The sequence below is a fragment of the Mugil cephalus genome, chromosome 4 (genome assembly GCF_022458985.1).
Source record: "Mugil cephalus isolate CIBA_MC_2020 chromosome 4, CIBA_Mcephalus_1.1, whole genome shotgun sequence".
NCBI lineage: Eukaryota > Metazoa > Chordata > Actinopteri > Mugiliformes > Mugilidae > Mugil > Mugil cephalus.
In genome coordinates this window covers 472986-489273 of record NC_061773.1, presented here as the reverse complement: position 1 = coordinate 489273, position 16288 = coordinate 472986, and the positions used below count along the sequence as shown (strand labels likewise).

The 16288-nt window shown below is 40.7% G+C and overlaps 1 protein-coding gene and 1 long non-coding RNA gene across 3 annotated transcripts; both read left to right on the top strand.

Moving 5' to 3' along the window:
- Nucleotides 1-61: 61 nt before the first annotated feature.
- LOC125007122 lies at nt 62-1229 on the top strand. Its single transcript, XR_007112656.1, has 2 exons — nt 62-230; nt 439-1229. It is a non-coding gene; the product is annotated as an uncharacterized LOC125007122 (long non-coding RNA).
- A 951-nt stretch (nt 1230-2180) lies between these two features.
- ube2v1 (ubiquitin-conjugating enzyme E2 variant 1) lies at nt 2181-16068 on the top strand. 2 transcript variants are annotated; one of them, XM_047583607.1, is made up of 4 exons: nt 2182-2333; nt 4807-4955; nt 10787-10912; nt 15190-16068. In XM_047583607.1, the coding sequence occupies exons 1-4, from the start codon at nt 2312-2314 to the stop codon at nt 15334-15336; spliced, it is 444 nt and encodes a 147-aa protein (XP_047439563.1). In that variant the 5' UTR covers nt 2182-2311; the 3' UTR covers nt 15337-16068. The 2 variants fall into 2 exon arrangements, with proteins under 2 accessions (XP_047439564.1, XP_047439563.1); XM_047583608.1 differs by lacking the exon at nt 10787-10912 and having other exon boundaries at nt 2181-2333.
- Nucleotides 16069-16288: the final 220 nt, after the last annotated feature.

The following is a 16288-nucleotide window of genomic DNA, read 5'->3' as shown; positions in this document are numbered from 1 at the left end:
AACATGAAAAATAATTGTGATATTATATTTTTCCATATTGCCCACCTCTATCTATAGGCTTCAGAAAATCAGGCCGTGGCTGAAATACTGCAAGCCGCTGGTCGATGCCCTCCTTGGCGGAGTGGAAAAACGATTTGGGGAAATGATGTCTGATCCAGAGTTGATTGCTGCACCTATTCTCCATCCAAAGTTCAAATCATCTTGGACCACTGATGATGTCCTCCAGCTAGGTGAGAAATTCCACATCCCTCCTTTTGTCAGGTTCTGATTTTCCACTTCATAGTAGAAGACCTGAAGGATCTAGCCTATTTATTCCTACATAAAAGCAAGTGATTTCTAATCCATTCAAATGATATAAAGATCCTGAAAACAGCTGATGCAGTGACTAAAATAAGCATAATAATGGATGATGATAATAATATTGATTGTTTCATTTAGGCCTCGGATACATCAAGGAACATCTTCCTGACTATGATGAACCTCTTCAGCAGCCGAATATCTCTTCAGGCACCTCCGATGAAGATTACTTCTTTTCCGGTATGACGCACACAGGCAGCAAGGAAACCAGTATCACCAAGCAACTTGATACATACCTGGCATGTACAGATGGACGTACGGACAGTTTAAAAACTTCCCCGGCTGTAGCCAAACTGTCGCTCAAATTAAACACGGCACTACCCGCTTCTGCTGCATGTGAAAGGCTCTTCAGTGCAGCTGGATTGCTCTAAAGCCCAGGACGGGGGAGAATTCATTCACGAAACTTGGAAAAACAGCTACTACTTAAGTTGAATAAGGCCTTCTTCAAGTTGGAATAGTTGGACCAGGGTGACAGTTGTCACAACTAAAGACCATGGTCACTCTATTTGACAGTACAGTCCCAAGTGTTAAAAACTTTGGGTGAAGAATAGCTGCAGCAATCAGCTCTGGGACATTGTCATTTTATTTCATTCATTGAGTTTGTCTTGCTGAAAGCAGTATTGTAAAGGTAGATTGCAGAGCATTTGTAGTTCAAATACAATTGATAGTACATACAGTGTCAATGCTTTTCCTCTGTTAACGTCTTTCCATACTACACACGGACAGACACAGGAAGACAGACATGGGGACATGGGGAGACAGGCACGGAGACAGACAAGACAGACATTGGGAGACCGGCACGGAGGTCTTTGAGGAGGCTCCAGTTCCCCGGTTAGTTTTAATGATTGTTAATAAACACTGCATCTGCAACATCTGCTGTCCTCTTATGATCCCATTCATTTTACTTGTTTTTATAGGTGTTTCTGCAGGCTTTATATGACATTGTGGTTCTAAAAGCAAGCACATCAGTGGAGGTGGTTTCAAAGAGTTAATTCTCAGAAACAAGAGTTAAAAGGTCCTTAAATTCATTTAGAAAAAAATAGACTAATTCATTGATGTGAAAAATAAGAAGTTCACTCTTACTCTTACTTTTACTTTTACTTAAAGTAAATTTAAAAGCATGTACTTTTGGATACTTTAGTACCTTTAAAAGCAAGTACTTTTTTACTCTTATTCAAGTAACATTTCGACTGAGCTACTTTTACTTGTAACGGAGTAAATTTTGACCGGTAGTATTTAGACTCTTACTCAAGTACTGGGGTCAAGTACTCTGTCCATCCCTGGTAATTACCCTCTTGGATCATTAAAGTCTGTCTAAGTTTAAGTCTAAGTGTTATTTAACACATACTCTTCCTGTAACTATATCTTGTTTTATTTTGATCATTATATCATATATCTCTATTGTGTTATTATTATTATTATTATTATTAATATATCATTATCGCTGTTTTTATTAATATCAATCCGTTTTGACAAACACCTACAAGCCTTTCAATGGCGTTGCACATTATCTGCATTTTTAAATTAACCAATCTATATTGTATCATAAATATATGTCTGACATTTATAATAAAACAAACGGACTAAAAAATCGGTTGAAAATTCAGTGAGTTATAATGATTTTAATCGTTGATGAACCTCTGCCTCTGTTCACTAATACAGTCAGTACACAGGCTTCCCCCTGCCCAAGATGGCGGCCGCGTTGACGCATCGTTCCAATGGACAGAGACGGCGGAGGCATCTGGTGTATATCTATGCTCAGTAGCAAGCATTGGGCAAGCGGCACTGTACCAAGATGGCCGGTCTGTAGGCACATCGCTCCAATGAGCGGCAGCAGTCTAACGGTTATGGTTATGGTCATAGACATGTCTATGTCTATGATTATGGTTACGACCGGCATTTGCGAGCGAGAGCGAACGTCGTACGTGCGCGCTTCCGGTATTACTGGTCAAAGATGGCGGCCGCCGCCGGATCAGGTAAGTCGGCTTTACCGACAGTTTACACAGGTTGTTGGTTTTTATTCGTAAGAGCTCAAGTTCACAGAGTATTGTGTTAGTTGCACAATAGGATACACATGTATTTTGTAGACCTAAGCTTCAGTGAGCCTGTAGTGGTACCCTGGGTAAAAGAAAATTCTAGCATGAAAGCTGCTAGCTAGCTGAATGGCTAGCTTAACCGGCCCATAATCTTTTAGCAGCAATCTGCGTCTGCCTTAATTTATCATTATACAGATACACTTTAGAGAAAACACTGATTATTATTAAACCCACTTCATGGCTCACATTTGCCGGGCTCCATTTGTGAGTGAATCTGTTCGCAGGGCAGCGACGTCCGTGTCTTGCTGGTGTCGCTGAATCAATTGTTTGTACAGACAACGTAAGGTAGCATCTCAACTGTGCTCTTACTGACTCATAGCAGTAAGTGTAGGAAATGTTTGATAAAAACGAGCCAGAGCATTGTTACTCACCTCGGGTTATCATAACTCGAAAATATAATATTGCGGTTTAGTAAATGCCTAAATGTATCAGAGCAAACAACTTTGGTTAGCGTAGTTCTTATAATCTTTATTAAAACCCAGGTCAATGCTATGTTTATACAGTGGGGGAAATAAGTATTTGATCCCCAAGCACAACACAAGTCAGTACTTTGTAGAGAAACCTTTGTTGGCAAGCACAGCGATGAGACGTTTCTTGTAGTTGGTCACCAGGTTTGCACACAGCGCAGGAGGGATTTTGGCCCATTCATCTTTACAGACAGTCTCTAAATCCTTCAAGTTTCTTGGCTGCCTCTTGGAAACTCGGAGCTTCAGCTCCCTCCACAGGTTTTCGATCGGGTTAAGGTCTGGAGACTGACTAGGCCACTCCATGACCTTAATATGCTTCTTCTTGAGCCACTCCTTTGTTGTCCTGGCAGTATGTTTTGGGTCATTGTCATGTTGGAAAACCCACCCACGAGGCATCTTCAGTGTTCTTGCTGAGGAAAGAAGGTTTTTGTCCAAGATGTTACAGTACATGGCTGCATTCATTGGCCCCATAATGCGGTGAAGTTGCCCTGTACCCTTTGCTGAAAAACAGCCCCAAAACATGATGTTTCCACCTCCATGCTTAACCGTGGGTATGGTGTTCTTTGGGTCATACTCACGTTTTTTCATCCTCCAAACACGGCGGGTCGAGTTAATGCCAAATAGCTCAACTTTGGTTTCGTCAGACCACAGCACTTTCTCCCAAGCCTTCTCTGAGTCATTTAGATGTTCACTGGCAAACTTAAGGCGGGCCTGTACATGTGCCTTCTTGAGCAGGGGGACCTTGCGGGCACTGCAAGAGTTCAATCCATAACGGCGCAGTGTGTTGCCAACTGTTTTCTTGGTGACGGAGGTCCCAACTGCTTCCAGATCATTAACAAGCTCCTGCCGTGTTGTTTTAGGCTGCTCCCTCACCTTTCTCATCATCATCCTCACTCCATGAGGCGAGATTTTGCGGGGAGCTCCAGACCGAGGACAGTTGATGGTCCTTTTATGGGTCTTCCACTTGCGAATAATGGCACCAATAGTTGTCACCTTCTCACCAAGCCTTTTGCTGATGGTTTTGTAACCTATACCAGCCTTGTGCAGGTCTACAATCTTGTCCCTGACATCTTTTGACAGCTCTTTGGTCTTGCCCATGGTGCTGTAGAAGTTGGAATGTAAGAAACTGATTCTTAGAGCAGGTGTGCTTTATATACATGACGAGTTAAGATCAGGAGTATTGGTAATTAGTTGACTGAGCACAGCTGTGTGCCACATGCGCACCAGCCAATCTGTAGGAGCCTGAATTCTAAGTGAATTGTTGGGGATCAAATACTTATTTCCCTTAATAAAATACATAACAATTTATAACTTTTAGATTGTGTGTTTTTTATGCATTTTCGATTGATATTCTGTCTATACCCATAACCAGTAAACAACCATAAAAACCAGAGTCTGATCATTTCTATGGAAGTGGGCAAACTTACAAATTCAGCAGGGGATCAAATACTTATTTCCCCCACTGTATGAGATCCATGCTGCCGTAAATTAAGGTGTAGTCTATATGAAATTGACATTGACAAAATGTTTGATTCTGAGTGAGTTTAAACCCAGTTCAGTCATCTGAAATGCTAAACTTGTGTGGTCAGTTTGCGTTTCTTTAAAATATTACTGCATGCTTGTTTACCAGTTATTGTCTTACAGCTTCATATAACGTATAGACATCAGACTATTATGTGCAAGGAAGAATATCTTAAATGGAAAACCCCTACGTAATTATTAGTAATTAAGGTATCAAGAGGCATTTTCCCCTCTATTACTACACTCAGTCTTACAATTACACTTTCCACACATAGACAATAATTAATGTAATTAAATTGTTCTCAGCCAAATTATTCAGTATGAATTGTAAGTTGTCCTTTGTCCTTGTGTATGTGTGTCTGAAGGTGTCGTAGTTCCGCGCAGCTTTCGGCTGCTGGAGGAACTGGAGGAAGGTCAGAAGGGAGGTGGAGACGGTACAGTGAGCTGGGGCCTCGCTGATGATGACGACATGATGCTAACTCACTGGAATGGCATGATCATCGGCCCCGCCAAGGTGAGGCACCTCCATGGTCCAAATTCTTTGAATTCATAATACTTCAGTTGGCTAGCAGGCTTTCTGCATTAGATTTTCGATGTAAACCAGCAGAGCCAACCCAACACTTAATTGAACTATGCTCGAAATTCGTCTTTCTGAATGTGGTCCTTGTCCCAGTTTACATGCAGTAAGGAAAATTGAATAATGGACAGGAACATGTCCTCCTCCTCCACACCAGGTGACGTTATGTGTCTTTTCAGTGGGTTAATACCATGTTAATATGGCCCCCTTTCTGGTTGACCTATTACGTCATATAATAAACAAGAATCATTCATGCAGTAGACCAGCATTTCAAACAATAACCAGATGGATAATAGTGCACTGTTTTTAATCTTGTACATAATGTGCGTGCTGCTTCTGGTGCAGACGGTTCTTCTACGGGCTCTTTTTACTTTGTTCTTCTGCGTCCAGCTTTCTTTGATGTTTTTGTTCCAGGGTCACACGCCAGCGCGGCAGTTGTGGAGCATGCGCACACGCGTTGTCCTGCCGTAGTCTGATTAAGCATATACATGCCGAAAAAGCCGAATTCCAATCACATTATCTGGGTCTTTTAATCGGATAATGAGAACTACAACGATTTTAGTCGGAGTAACGTGTTTACATGCATTTAAGTTCTCCAGTTAGAGTCCAATTAAGGCAATAATTGTTTTTTTTTTTTTTTTTTTTTTCACATGCATGTAAATGCACTGACTAAGTGTGCTTCCTGATATTGAAATATGGGTTCACCCCCAAAGGCTTTTTTAAAGTGTCCACCCACAACAACTTTACCCTGCTGGTCATTGTTCCCTCTTGGTGCTTTTCAGTTCTTGACCATCTTTTAATGTCTGTGTTCCCATTTGACACTAAAATGTGGATCTCTACCACAATTTCAGAGCCACAAATTGCGTCTGTACATCCTGACTTTGACTTCACAGGTAAAATGATTATGCATCGATTTCAACGTTAGTTAGGCCTGAACAAAACTCAGATTATATCTCTGGAACCCTGGAAGCTTCCATATGCACTGTAATCTCTAGTAGTAAAGGTGCAGGGGACAGAATATTTCTAGATAAAGATGTCATTACTCATGGAGAGACATTAGACATTTTCAGGCACTCATTTATAACAGCGGATTGTGTTTTTGTTTTATTTTATTTTTTCTGAATGAATGAGGCAAAACTCTGCTGATGCAAGAGCACCCTCTTGCAGAGTCTTTATTGTGCCCCAGGATGCATTATGTGTTCACACTACCAAAGGAATACAGACAAATGTGACCCGGAACACCTCCAAATGTGGTCGAAGATCTCAAATGCATCTTGGTTGTGTTAGTGCAAAGCCTGCTTCATAATTGTGATTCATCGCTTCCTAAACTCTAAAAAGAAATGTTTACACTCAACAAAAAAAACTGTTTCCATTAGTCTTTCTTAGTTGTGACAACTTAATTTGAAAAAATATAGCTGCATGCAGCAATGAGGGGGTCCAAGAACATAGGTCAATTGACCATAAGGCTAGACGAGAAGTTTTGAGCGAATTGCCAAAGGACTGGCGGAAATATGAGCTGACTTCTTGGTTGGTGGCTCTGCCAGCAATTTTGATTGGCTGTAGCGGGAAAACGGATTGGACAATGAAAATGGCACTAAGTAACTTTTGTGCGGCTCGGTCTAAAGATAGTCTGTGCCAATTTTCATGAGAATCGGACAACATTTACGACCCGTGAATCTTTTTAAAGGTTTTTGACAAAATCCAATATGGCGGAAAAGTTCTTGCGATTGCGTGAAAAGTTTTGCAAGATGCTGAAATGGGACATTCCACAGTTTCAACAAACATGAAAATTTACTCTGAAATCCTAACATGTCAAGAGAAAAGAGCAAAAATGCAATTTTTTAATACCAGCGCCCCCTAGTGGCCGAATGACACCAAATTTTTATTGCATATTTCGGAGGGCATCCTGAGGCGTCCGACCAAGTTTGGTCTTCGGAAGTCAAAGCGTCGCCGAGATAAGAGCAAACTTCCTGTTTGGCGGTGCCGCCAATAACGATTGGCTAACATGAAAAGTTGGCATTAACCATCAATGGGGCACCCCACAGTAAGTGTGGATTTCACAAAGTCATTTCAAATATAAACCCACCAAGAGATATGAGCAAAAACCATGTTTTTCTAATTACATCGCCCCCTAGAGGCCAAACGACACCAAATTCATGGTGTCCACTTGGGACCCGAATCAAGGCCCATATTCTCAAATATGATGTCAATATGTCTCACCGTTGCCGAGATATGAGCTCACATCGAAAACAGCGCCTTCGCCGCCACATTTGATTGGCTGTGGTGGGCGTACATATGCGACGGCGAGGACAGCAATTAACTTTTGTGCAGCTTGGTCTAAAGATAGTCTGTGCCGATTTTTGTGAGAATCGGACAAAATTTGCGACGTGTGAAACTTTTTAAAGGTTTTTGACAAAATCCAAGATGGCAGAAAATCTATCATGACGCATTTTGACGGCATAGGGTAGGCTGAACTCAGCATCATCCAAGGATCACAAAGATACCTTGTTTGTAAATTTCGTGTACGGTTCAAAAGTTACGGGCGCAAATGTACTTCCAACTTTGACCCATTGGTGGCGCTAGAGCGTACTTACTGGCAACATGTAACTCAGGCAAATTAAAGTGTGCAAAATTTCACAACTTTTTACCATACGGTTCTATGGGCTGCCATAGACTCCAATGGCAGAAGACGGCAGAATAACAATAGTAATAATAAGAAAACGTAGAAAAACAATGGGTTCCAGCAGCTTCGCTGCTTGGACCCCCAATAATACTAACAATGGGGTTCCTCGCAGCTTCGCTGCTTGGACCCCAAAAACGTAGAAAAACAATGGGTTCCAACAGCTTTGCTGCTTGGACCCCAAATATAGCTGCGAGGAGCAATGAGGGGTCCAAGCAGTTATGGACTGCATACAGAAAGATAACGCCATGGGGAGATGCAAAAAACCCGCGGTTCATATGAACAGAAATTAGAAAACAGCCGAGATGTGCGGCTTTTGAGCTCCTCCTGTGGGAGAGATATGAAAAAAATGGGCAAGCAGTGGTTCATATGAAGAGACAGTTGAAAATGTGTGGTCTTTGAGCTCCCCCTAGTGGGAAATGAAAAGCAGTTCAGGCCTACATGCAAACAAATCAAGTTATATGAGCCAACACGATATTTTTGCTACCTGCAGCGCCCCCGAGTGGCCTAATGAAACCAAATTTGGTGTCATCACTGTTCCTGAGATATGAGCTCACATCGAAATCCTACTGTCCTTAACCAATGTGCAAAATTTCACAACTTTTTACCATAAGGTTCTATGGGCTGCCATAGACTCCAATGGCAGAAGACGGAATGATAAGAAGAAGAAGAAGAAGAAGAAAACGTAGAAACACAATGGGTTCCAGCAGCTTTGCTGCTTGGACCCCAAAAAGGTAGACAAACAATCGGTTCCAGCAGCTTCACTGCTTGGACCCTCAATTACATTGAACAAACCAACTGTATTACTTAGGGCGAATTAGCTTTTCTTTTTCAGTCAAAGATTCTATTAAGTACTGCTTACTTAATAACGCTTAGACTAAACTCAAGTTTTTAAGTTGATAATTCATAAAATTTAAGTTACTCCAACTAGCTTTACCATGTCATTATAAAGTACTTATATTTGTTGTCTAGTTAATCACGATAATAATGCACACAACTTTTTAAGTAGCAGCAACATAAAAAAAGTCTGTTGCTCCAATTACATTTTCTTCTGGGGTATTTTTCTTCTTTTTTGTAGTTTTTTGTTTGTTTGTTTTTGGTAATGTAGTAGCTTTCAAGAAAGACAGTACAACCACTGCTTTTGCAATTTTTCTTATTATTTTGAACTATAAGAAAAATTTCAAATTTCAGCTGCTCCTCAGTGACAAAAGCATTATGTAATTCCTTATGTGTTATGTATTCTGTAATTATGTCCATCATCAAGGCACTGGACCTTGGAATATCCTTCTCAATGAAACATTTGGTTCCTTCCATGGTAATTGCTGTCATCCAGTCATCTAGACCTGTCTCCAACGTTGGCAATTTTCATCACGTGACTTTCAAAACTGGTCTCGAACTCTTCATTGTCCTTGTAAAGCAAAAAAAAAAAAGAAAAAAAAAGAGGGAATTATTGTCTTCCATGTTTTGCAATTAACTTTCAGTCTGTTCATCTTGATATTTTTCTGGATGCTTTTTAGGTTGCATAAAATCACTGAACCAGTAAACAGTCATTGGTTTGTCTTATCCTTTACATTGCTGTTAACAGTCATTTATCATGCTGATGTGGTATGAAGTACATTGTACTTAAAAAGAAATTCCATCTTAATTTTAACCTAGGATCTCACAGACTGAGTCTGAGATCAAATAAACCACTGGTAGCCACATGCTCACAAAAGCACCATACTTCAATATTAGTAGTACTATAGTACAAATAGTGTCCCATTCCACTGTGTTTGACCCTGGGTTAAGATTATGCCGGAATTTCCCTTTTAAAAAAAAAATCAAACTGGCAATTTGTAGCGCAGGAGCAATCTTCTACCTCTGCCTTTACACTATGCTCAATAAGAATTTATTTCTATTTTATAATATTACATTACTTACCCCAGACTCTTGGAACAAATCTTCTTCTTTTTCTCCAAGGTATACAACCAGGCACCGGATGGCTACTCCTCTCCGCATTTCAATTGTGTTGTGCTATATGGAAAAAGGGCAGTGCTGGTGCCAGACTATAGTATTCAAATGAGTATAATCTACAAGAGTGCATTTCAAAAAGAGGCAAACTCTAAATAATTACCATACCTCCTTAATCTGACTGATCCTTGCTCCTGAATCTCCTCTTGATGAAACCACATCCATTAGTTTCCGGGCCATGAAAGTCGCTTCCAGGTTTACCGGGGTTATTCTTTTGAACTCATCATTTATCTGTGGATCATTTATCCGTGGAGCATAACATGAAGCAAATAATTAGCTATGTTTTAAATGAACAAAAACATGGTGAATAAATGGCATACGTTCCCCACGATGGCCATGACGTAACCTGTGTTGTAACAACCCAGTGTGTGGGAAGTTTTCAAATTTACACAGTTTGCCTAAATTGTGGCTGTGACAGTGGGTAATATTAGCATGTAGCTGGCAGCCGTATGCAATGAGCTAAATGTGAATAATCCTTTTCCCAACAGCTCTCTCTTGCTGGGCACACAGTCACTGAAACAAATGTAAACCCATTTTACTCACCATGAAATGTTGTTTTTATCAAGGTTGTTCAGCCTTAGTAGAACACACCGTCTCTGCTCAGAACTAGTCCAGGCGTGTTGTGTGGGTATGAGAGGGAACTTAAACTTGTAAAGTCAATGTTATCATAAAATTATATTATCAAGCTATGTTTTTTAAGTTACAACAACTTGAATTTTGTTTTAAACCCACCAACAATGAAATTTGAGTATAAATGATACAAAATTAATTTGATGTAATCACCAACATTATTATTTGATCACAACTTAAGAAATAAAGTTTGCAACTTAGAAGGTTTATCTAGTTTAACTAATTACATTTTTTTTACTTGCGTCCATATATTAAATCAAGTGATGTTAACAGATCATCTGAGTTACGTGTTGTCGGGCTTTAGAAAAAGAAAGCGCGTGTGCTAGTTATTTAGTTAGGGTTAGTATTGTGGCTCATAGTATGATGTTGGTAGACTTGTTGCAGTGGCAGAAAGTAACCTGTAACATAATTCATTGGACTTTGATTGGTGTGGTCTCTTTAATTGCAGACTGTCTATGAAGGCAGGATATACAGTCTGAAAATAGACTGTGGACCTAGATACCCAGAGCACCCCCCTCATGTCCGTTTTGTGAACAAAATCAACTTAAGCGGTGTGAACAGTTCAACTGGTGTGGTGAGTATCTGCTCTTTCCTGATGGTTTAACTTTCTAAGTTAAATTAGTAATTGGAAAAATGTTATTTCTATAGATAGTGAAAACACATTTGGCCATGGTGAGCCCTTTGTCATACTGAATACAATATATGTCATGATATATTTTTTGTACCCCATTGTTAGTATTATTGGCTATTATTGTTAGTATTATTGGGGTCCAAGCAGCGAAGCTGCTGGAACCCATTGTTTTTCTACGTTTTCTTATTATTACTATTGTTATTCTGCCGTCTTCTGCCATTGGAGTCTATGGCAGCCCATAGAACCGTATGGTAAAAAGTTGTGAAATTTTGCACACTTTAATTTGCCTGAGTTACATGTTGCCAGTAAGTACGCTCTAGCGCCACCAATGGGTCAAAGTTGGAAGTACATTTGCGCCCGTAACTTTTGAACCGTACACGAAATTTACAAACAAGGTATCTTTGTGATCCTTGGATGATGCTGAGTCATCGATTTACAGAATTGACTTTAAATGCTCTCAAACCAGTTTGTAACCTAGAGGAGGTTCTGCAACAGTGTTGGCTCAATTCACGATGTTGATGATTGTTATGGCAGTGATCACAGCTTACAGCCATGAAGCGGCCCACAGAGCAGCTCAAGCATCAGGGGAACAGCAGGGTCTGTATTTTATACTATAAAGCTTGTTACATACTCTGAACAAGAAACAAGAAATTTGTTCTTGCTAGTTCAGTTCAATTTATAGTGCCTCGTAGGGCCCTCCCACTGCAGCATATGGTAAATGGTCTTGCTTTTAAATAGAGCTTTTGTACCCTACTCCCAGAACTCCCAGAAAATGACATTGTTTTGTGAGGAGAACAAACTTCCTGTGACATACGTAACAGCCTTTAATGAGTTTTAACAGCAGTTTCTTGGTTTAGAGAGCAGATGCTAATTGTTATTGTGACTTCACTGTGGACCAGTGGACACGCAAGTTGTAAGCGGATTATGTATACACACACACGCATACACATACACATATACATATATATATGGATATGTATGTAGTACACAGATCTTCAACAGGGCGTCCGCGACCCCACTGCAGTAGCTTTAAACAATGCTCAATTTGTACTAAGGGGCACAAAATGTGCCAATTATCCCCCACACCATTACACCACCAACAGCAGCCTGAACTGTCACAAGGCAGAATAGATCCATGCTTTCATGTTGTTTACACCAAATTCTGACCCTGCCATCCAAATGTCGCAGCTGGGATCAACACTAGGCAGACCAAGCAGCATTTTTCCAATCTTCTATTGTCTAATTTTGGCAACCTGAACTTTAGTCTCAGTTTCCTGTTCTTAGCTGACAGGAGTGGCACCCGGTGGTCTCCTGCTGAATTATATGAGTTACTGTTGCCTTTCTATCATCTCGAACCAGTCTGCCCATTTTCCTCTGACCTCTCACATCAACAAGGCATTTTCATCCACACAACTACTGCTCACTGGACATTTTCTCTTTTTTTGGACCATTCTCTGTGTAGCGGACCCTTGGTTCCAAGAATGAGGCGGAGAGTTTCGTACGGGTGCCTTAGTTTACTATCTTGCTTGGCCATACAGCACCGTGAAAACTATGCAGAAAAAATACAAAGGAAAACATTATTCAACAATACGGAATCAAAAAGGGTCCAACTTATTACCATTCAAAAGCATAAACAAGTAAAAAAACATTTTATTGGGCAATTAAACAACGGTGCTTATCTCAAATAAAACATTAAAATGACATGGGTGGCATCACCAGAGATAAGAATAAATCAAAACATCAAAATAAAGCAATAACACAAATCTGAACTCCACATACCTTGTTCCACTCTACCAAGGGAACTAACGCTTGATGTCAAAGGTGCCGTCTCTGATTCTGCCTCTCAAAGAGCCACAAAGACAAGGCCAACAAAGAAAAGGTCGGCAGCACTAACGCCGCGCCAGCCCAGGGAAACAAACGATTAGGGATGGAGGTGCGCGCAGGTGAGCGCACACACACAGAGACACAGGTGGAGCTTACGGGGATGCATAGTCTCCTCCCTTTTATAGCCTGCTCCCTCCACAAAGAGACTGGCCACCAGATGGCAGTCATTCGCAGACATTTAAATAACCACAGGGCACAGGAAGACTGAGATAGCAACCCACAACAATTTACCGTCATTTACACTCTGTAAACCCTAGAGATGTAGATCCCAGTAGATCAACAGTTTCTGAAATACTCAGACCAGCCCATCTGGCACCAACAACCATACCACATTCAAAGTCACTTAAATCCCCTTTCTTCCCCATTCTGATGCTTGGTTTGAACTTCAACAAGTTGTCAAGTTATTTATTATAACCTTTATTTAACCAGGTTTGTCCCATTGAGATCCAAGATCTCTTTTGCGAGAGACCTGGTGTAGACACAAGCCTTGTGTATTGGTGTATTAATCCTCGTTTTGATACGTCTTACCGTTGTTGATCAGTCACTGTTCAATGACCATGATCTTTTTCCTAAAAACTCGTTTTAGAGTGCGGACTGTTGCTACTTAGAGTGACAGAACATGTGTGAAAATGCCTGAAATATTTCCCTTTACACGCTCGTCCCGGCCACAATTTACACACTAGACACATGATTTTTCCACAGTTGTAGACAAACTTGTTGTGTCTCTCACAATGTGCTCAGCAAAGCAGTGAGACATACAGAAGTGCAAGCCTCTTTTCTGAGAAAAGGAGAAGGGATCTTTGTCTTTAACTTGCAAGTGTGTCCAAAATATTTACTCTACAAAAACAAAAAATATATCAAAGTCTTCAGGAAGGTCTTACAACGCCCACAGTCTGCTTGTTTTTCTGATAGGAGCTATCGTTTTGTCACAGTGAGCCCAAATGTGAGACCAGCGAAAAGGGGGGAAATCTGTCTCTTTTCTGTGTCCCGGCTCCGCGCGCTTCCGTCGTCATTGACGACCACTGTGAGTTGCCACGGGAACCCCTGAGCTGCAGCTCTGAGCCACAGCTGAGACCAATTCATTAATCAGGGACTCCTCTGATGTCTCTACTGTTAATACAGCTGATCCCTGTGTCCCATACATTTATGTTACAACAATACACACCAACACACACACTTCCCCACCCACACAGGCACACACACACACAGACACACACACACACACTACACAAGTAACTTTGTGATTACAGCTACACACACCCACACGCATGCAAGCGCATCCTCCTCACCCACACACAACACACACAACACAACACAGGTAACTTGATGATAACAGTTATACACATAGGCGCGCAAGCGCTCCCTCCTCACCCTCACCCTCACTCACCCACGCACACACGCACGCACGCACACACACACACATGCAAACACAAACACACAGGTAACTTTGTTATTTGAGCTACATACACATGCGCCCGCAAGCGCACCACACACACACAGGTACCTCTATGTTATTACAATTACAGATACACTCAGGGAGAGTAGTAGGATGTACAAACATGTGCACGAAAGCACGCATTACGCTCTCACACACAGGCTAACTGTAAGCTAACTGTGCTAAATGTGGGTTAAGTGTGCTAACTGTGACATGTGGGTTAACTGTACTAAATGTAGGCTAACTCTGCTAAATGTAGGCTAACTATGCTAACTGTGCTAAATGTGGGTTAACTGTGCTAACTGTAGGCTTATTGTGCTAAATGTAGGCTAACTGTGCTAACTCCCATGTCGACAGAGACGGTACCCTAGCATTAGCTCCTGTAGCCCTTTCAAAATTTCCCGGAGGGAATTTTCTAGTTAGGGGCTACAGGGCTTTGCCTGAGGCCTAGCCCCTACACCAGCAAATGTGCGTGATAACGTGATTAAAATTCATTAATCAGTTGTATCTGATCCCTGTGCCCCTCCACACACACACACACACACACACACACACACACACACACATACACATCCCATATATTTCCAACCCCGGCATTAGCCCCCCGTAGCCCTTTCAAAAAGAGGTAGTATAGCTATTATTTCTTTCTTGTGTGTAAATGGTTACATATTTTGTTTGAAATGTTCAAAATGAATTAATTCAGTCAATTCATTCATTAATTTATAAATTTCTATAAGATATATAAAATAACACATATTTCATATATGGACTACACAGTAATCCATTTTTAGTTGCTTATATTCTGTTAATGACCTGTCCTTAGTTTGAAATCATTGTATCGTTTACTGTGGCTTTAATAAAAAGCACTTAAACCTCCACCCACCTGCTTCTTGTCATTTAGGTGGACATAAAGGCAGTGACATCACTCTCACGGTGGAAGAACTCCTATAACATCCGAATAGTGCTGCAGGAGCTCAGACAGCACATGATGATGAAAGAGAACAACAAGCTCTCCCAGCCACCTGAAGGCCAAGTGTACAACACCTGAGGCCCCTGCTGCTGTCTCTCACTGTCACACACATACACTCATGTAAGCATACACACACAATGTCTTACACACCGACTCTTGCCACTCTCAAACTACATAACTATCATGTTATCTTTGTACCATCCCATCATAAAGAATACTGTATATCTTACTAATGTTATTTTTTATTATCATTTCATTTTGTTCTATATTCACACTGTAAAATAACACTTGACCTGATTTAGGGCACCAAATTATATTTGTGTGTGTGTTTCATTAACTGAAACTCTACTGAAAACTGAACTGAAAAAACTACTCCATTTCAGCAACCCTGAATTAAATAATACTGCTGTTTGGGATGACTCAAAGAGTTCAGTGTAATATTGCTGTATGTATCCTCGCTAAGAAAAAATGTTCTCCTTTGTTTGGGCTCCCAGTCTGCATTGATCTCACATTCCCCACTTTCCACAAAAACCCGATGATGTGAATTTGGGGGGAAGATACAGGTCCTTTTTCTTTCGTTGTTGGGAACATAGTGTGCTTGGCCTACATTTTTGGATTCTTTCGTGTCTGGGCTGATATGTATACTCCATTGAGTTGTCATTTCTCTCATACAGTGAATCCCCACTGAATGAAATGGATGACTTTGGATGTTTATTTTATAGTTGAATCTAAGTTGAAGAGTTGAATCTAAACAGGGTGATGGTGACCTGTTGCATGGTTTTATTTGAATTAAACATTATTACTTTTGCACTGGTTTGTCTTGTCTTTTTCTCCAAAATGATTTTCATAAATTGTATTACAGTGGATTTAATTCAATTCAGTTCAATTCAATTTTATTTATATAGCGCCAATAACAATACAATTTGTCTCAGATGCTTCACAAAAACCAGCCTGCAACCTCCAGAGCAAGTCTGAGGGTGACGGTGACAAGGAAAAACTCCCTTTTAACAGGAAGAAACCTTGAGTAGAA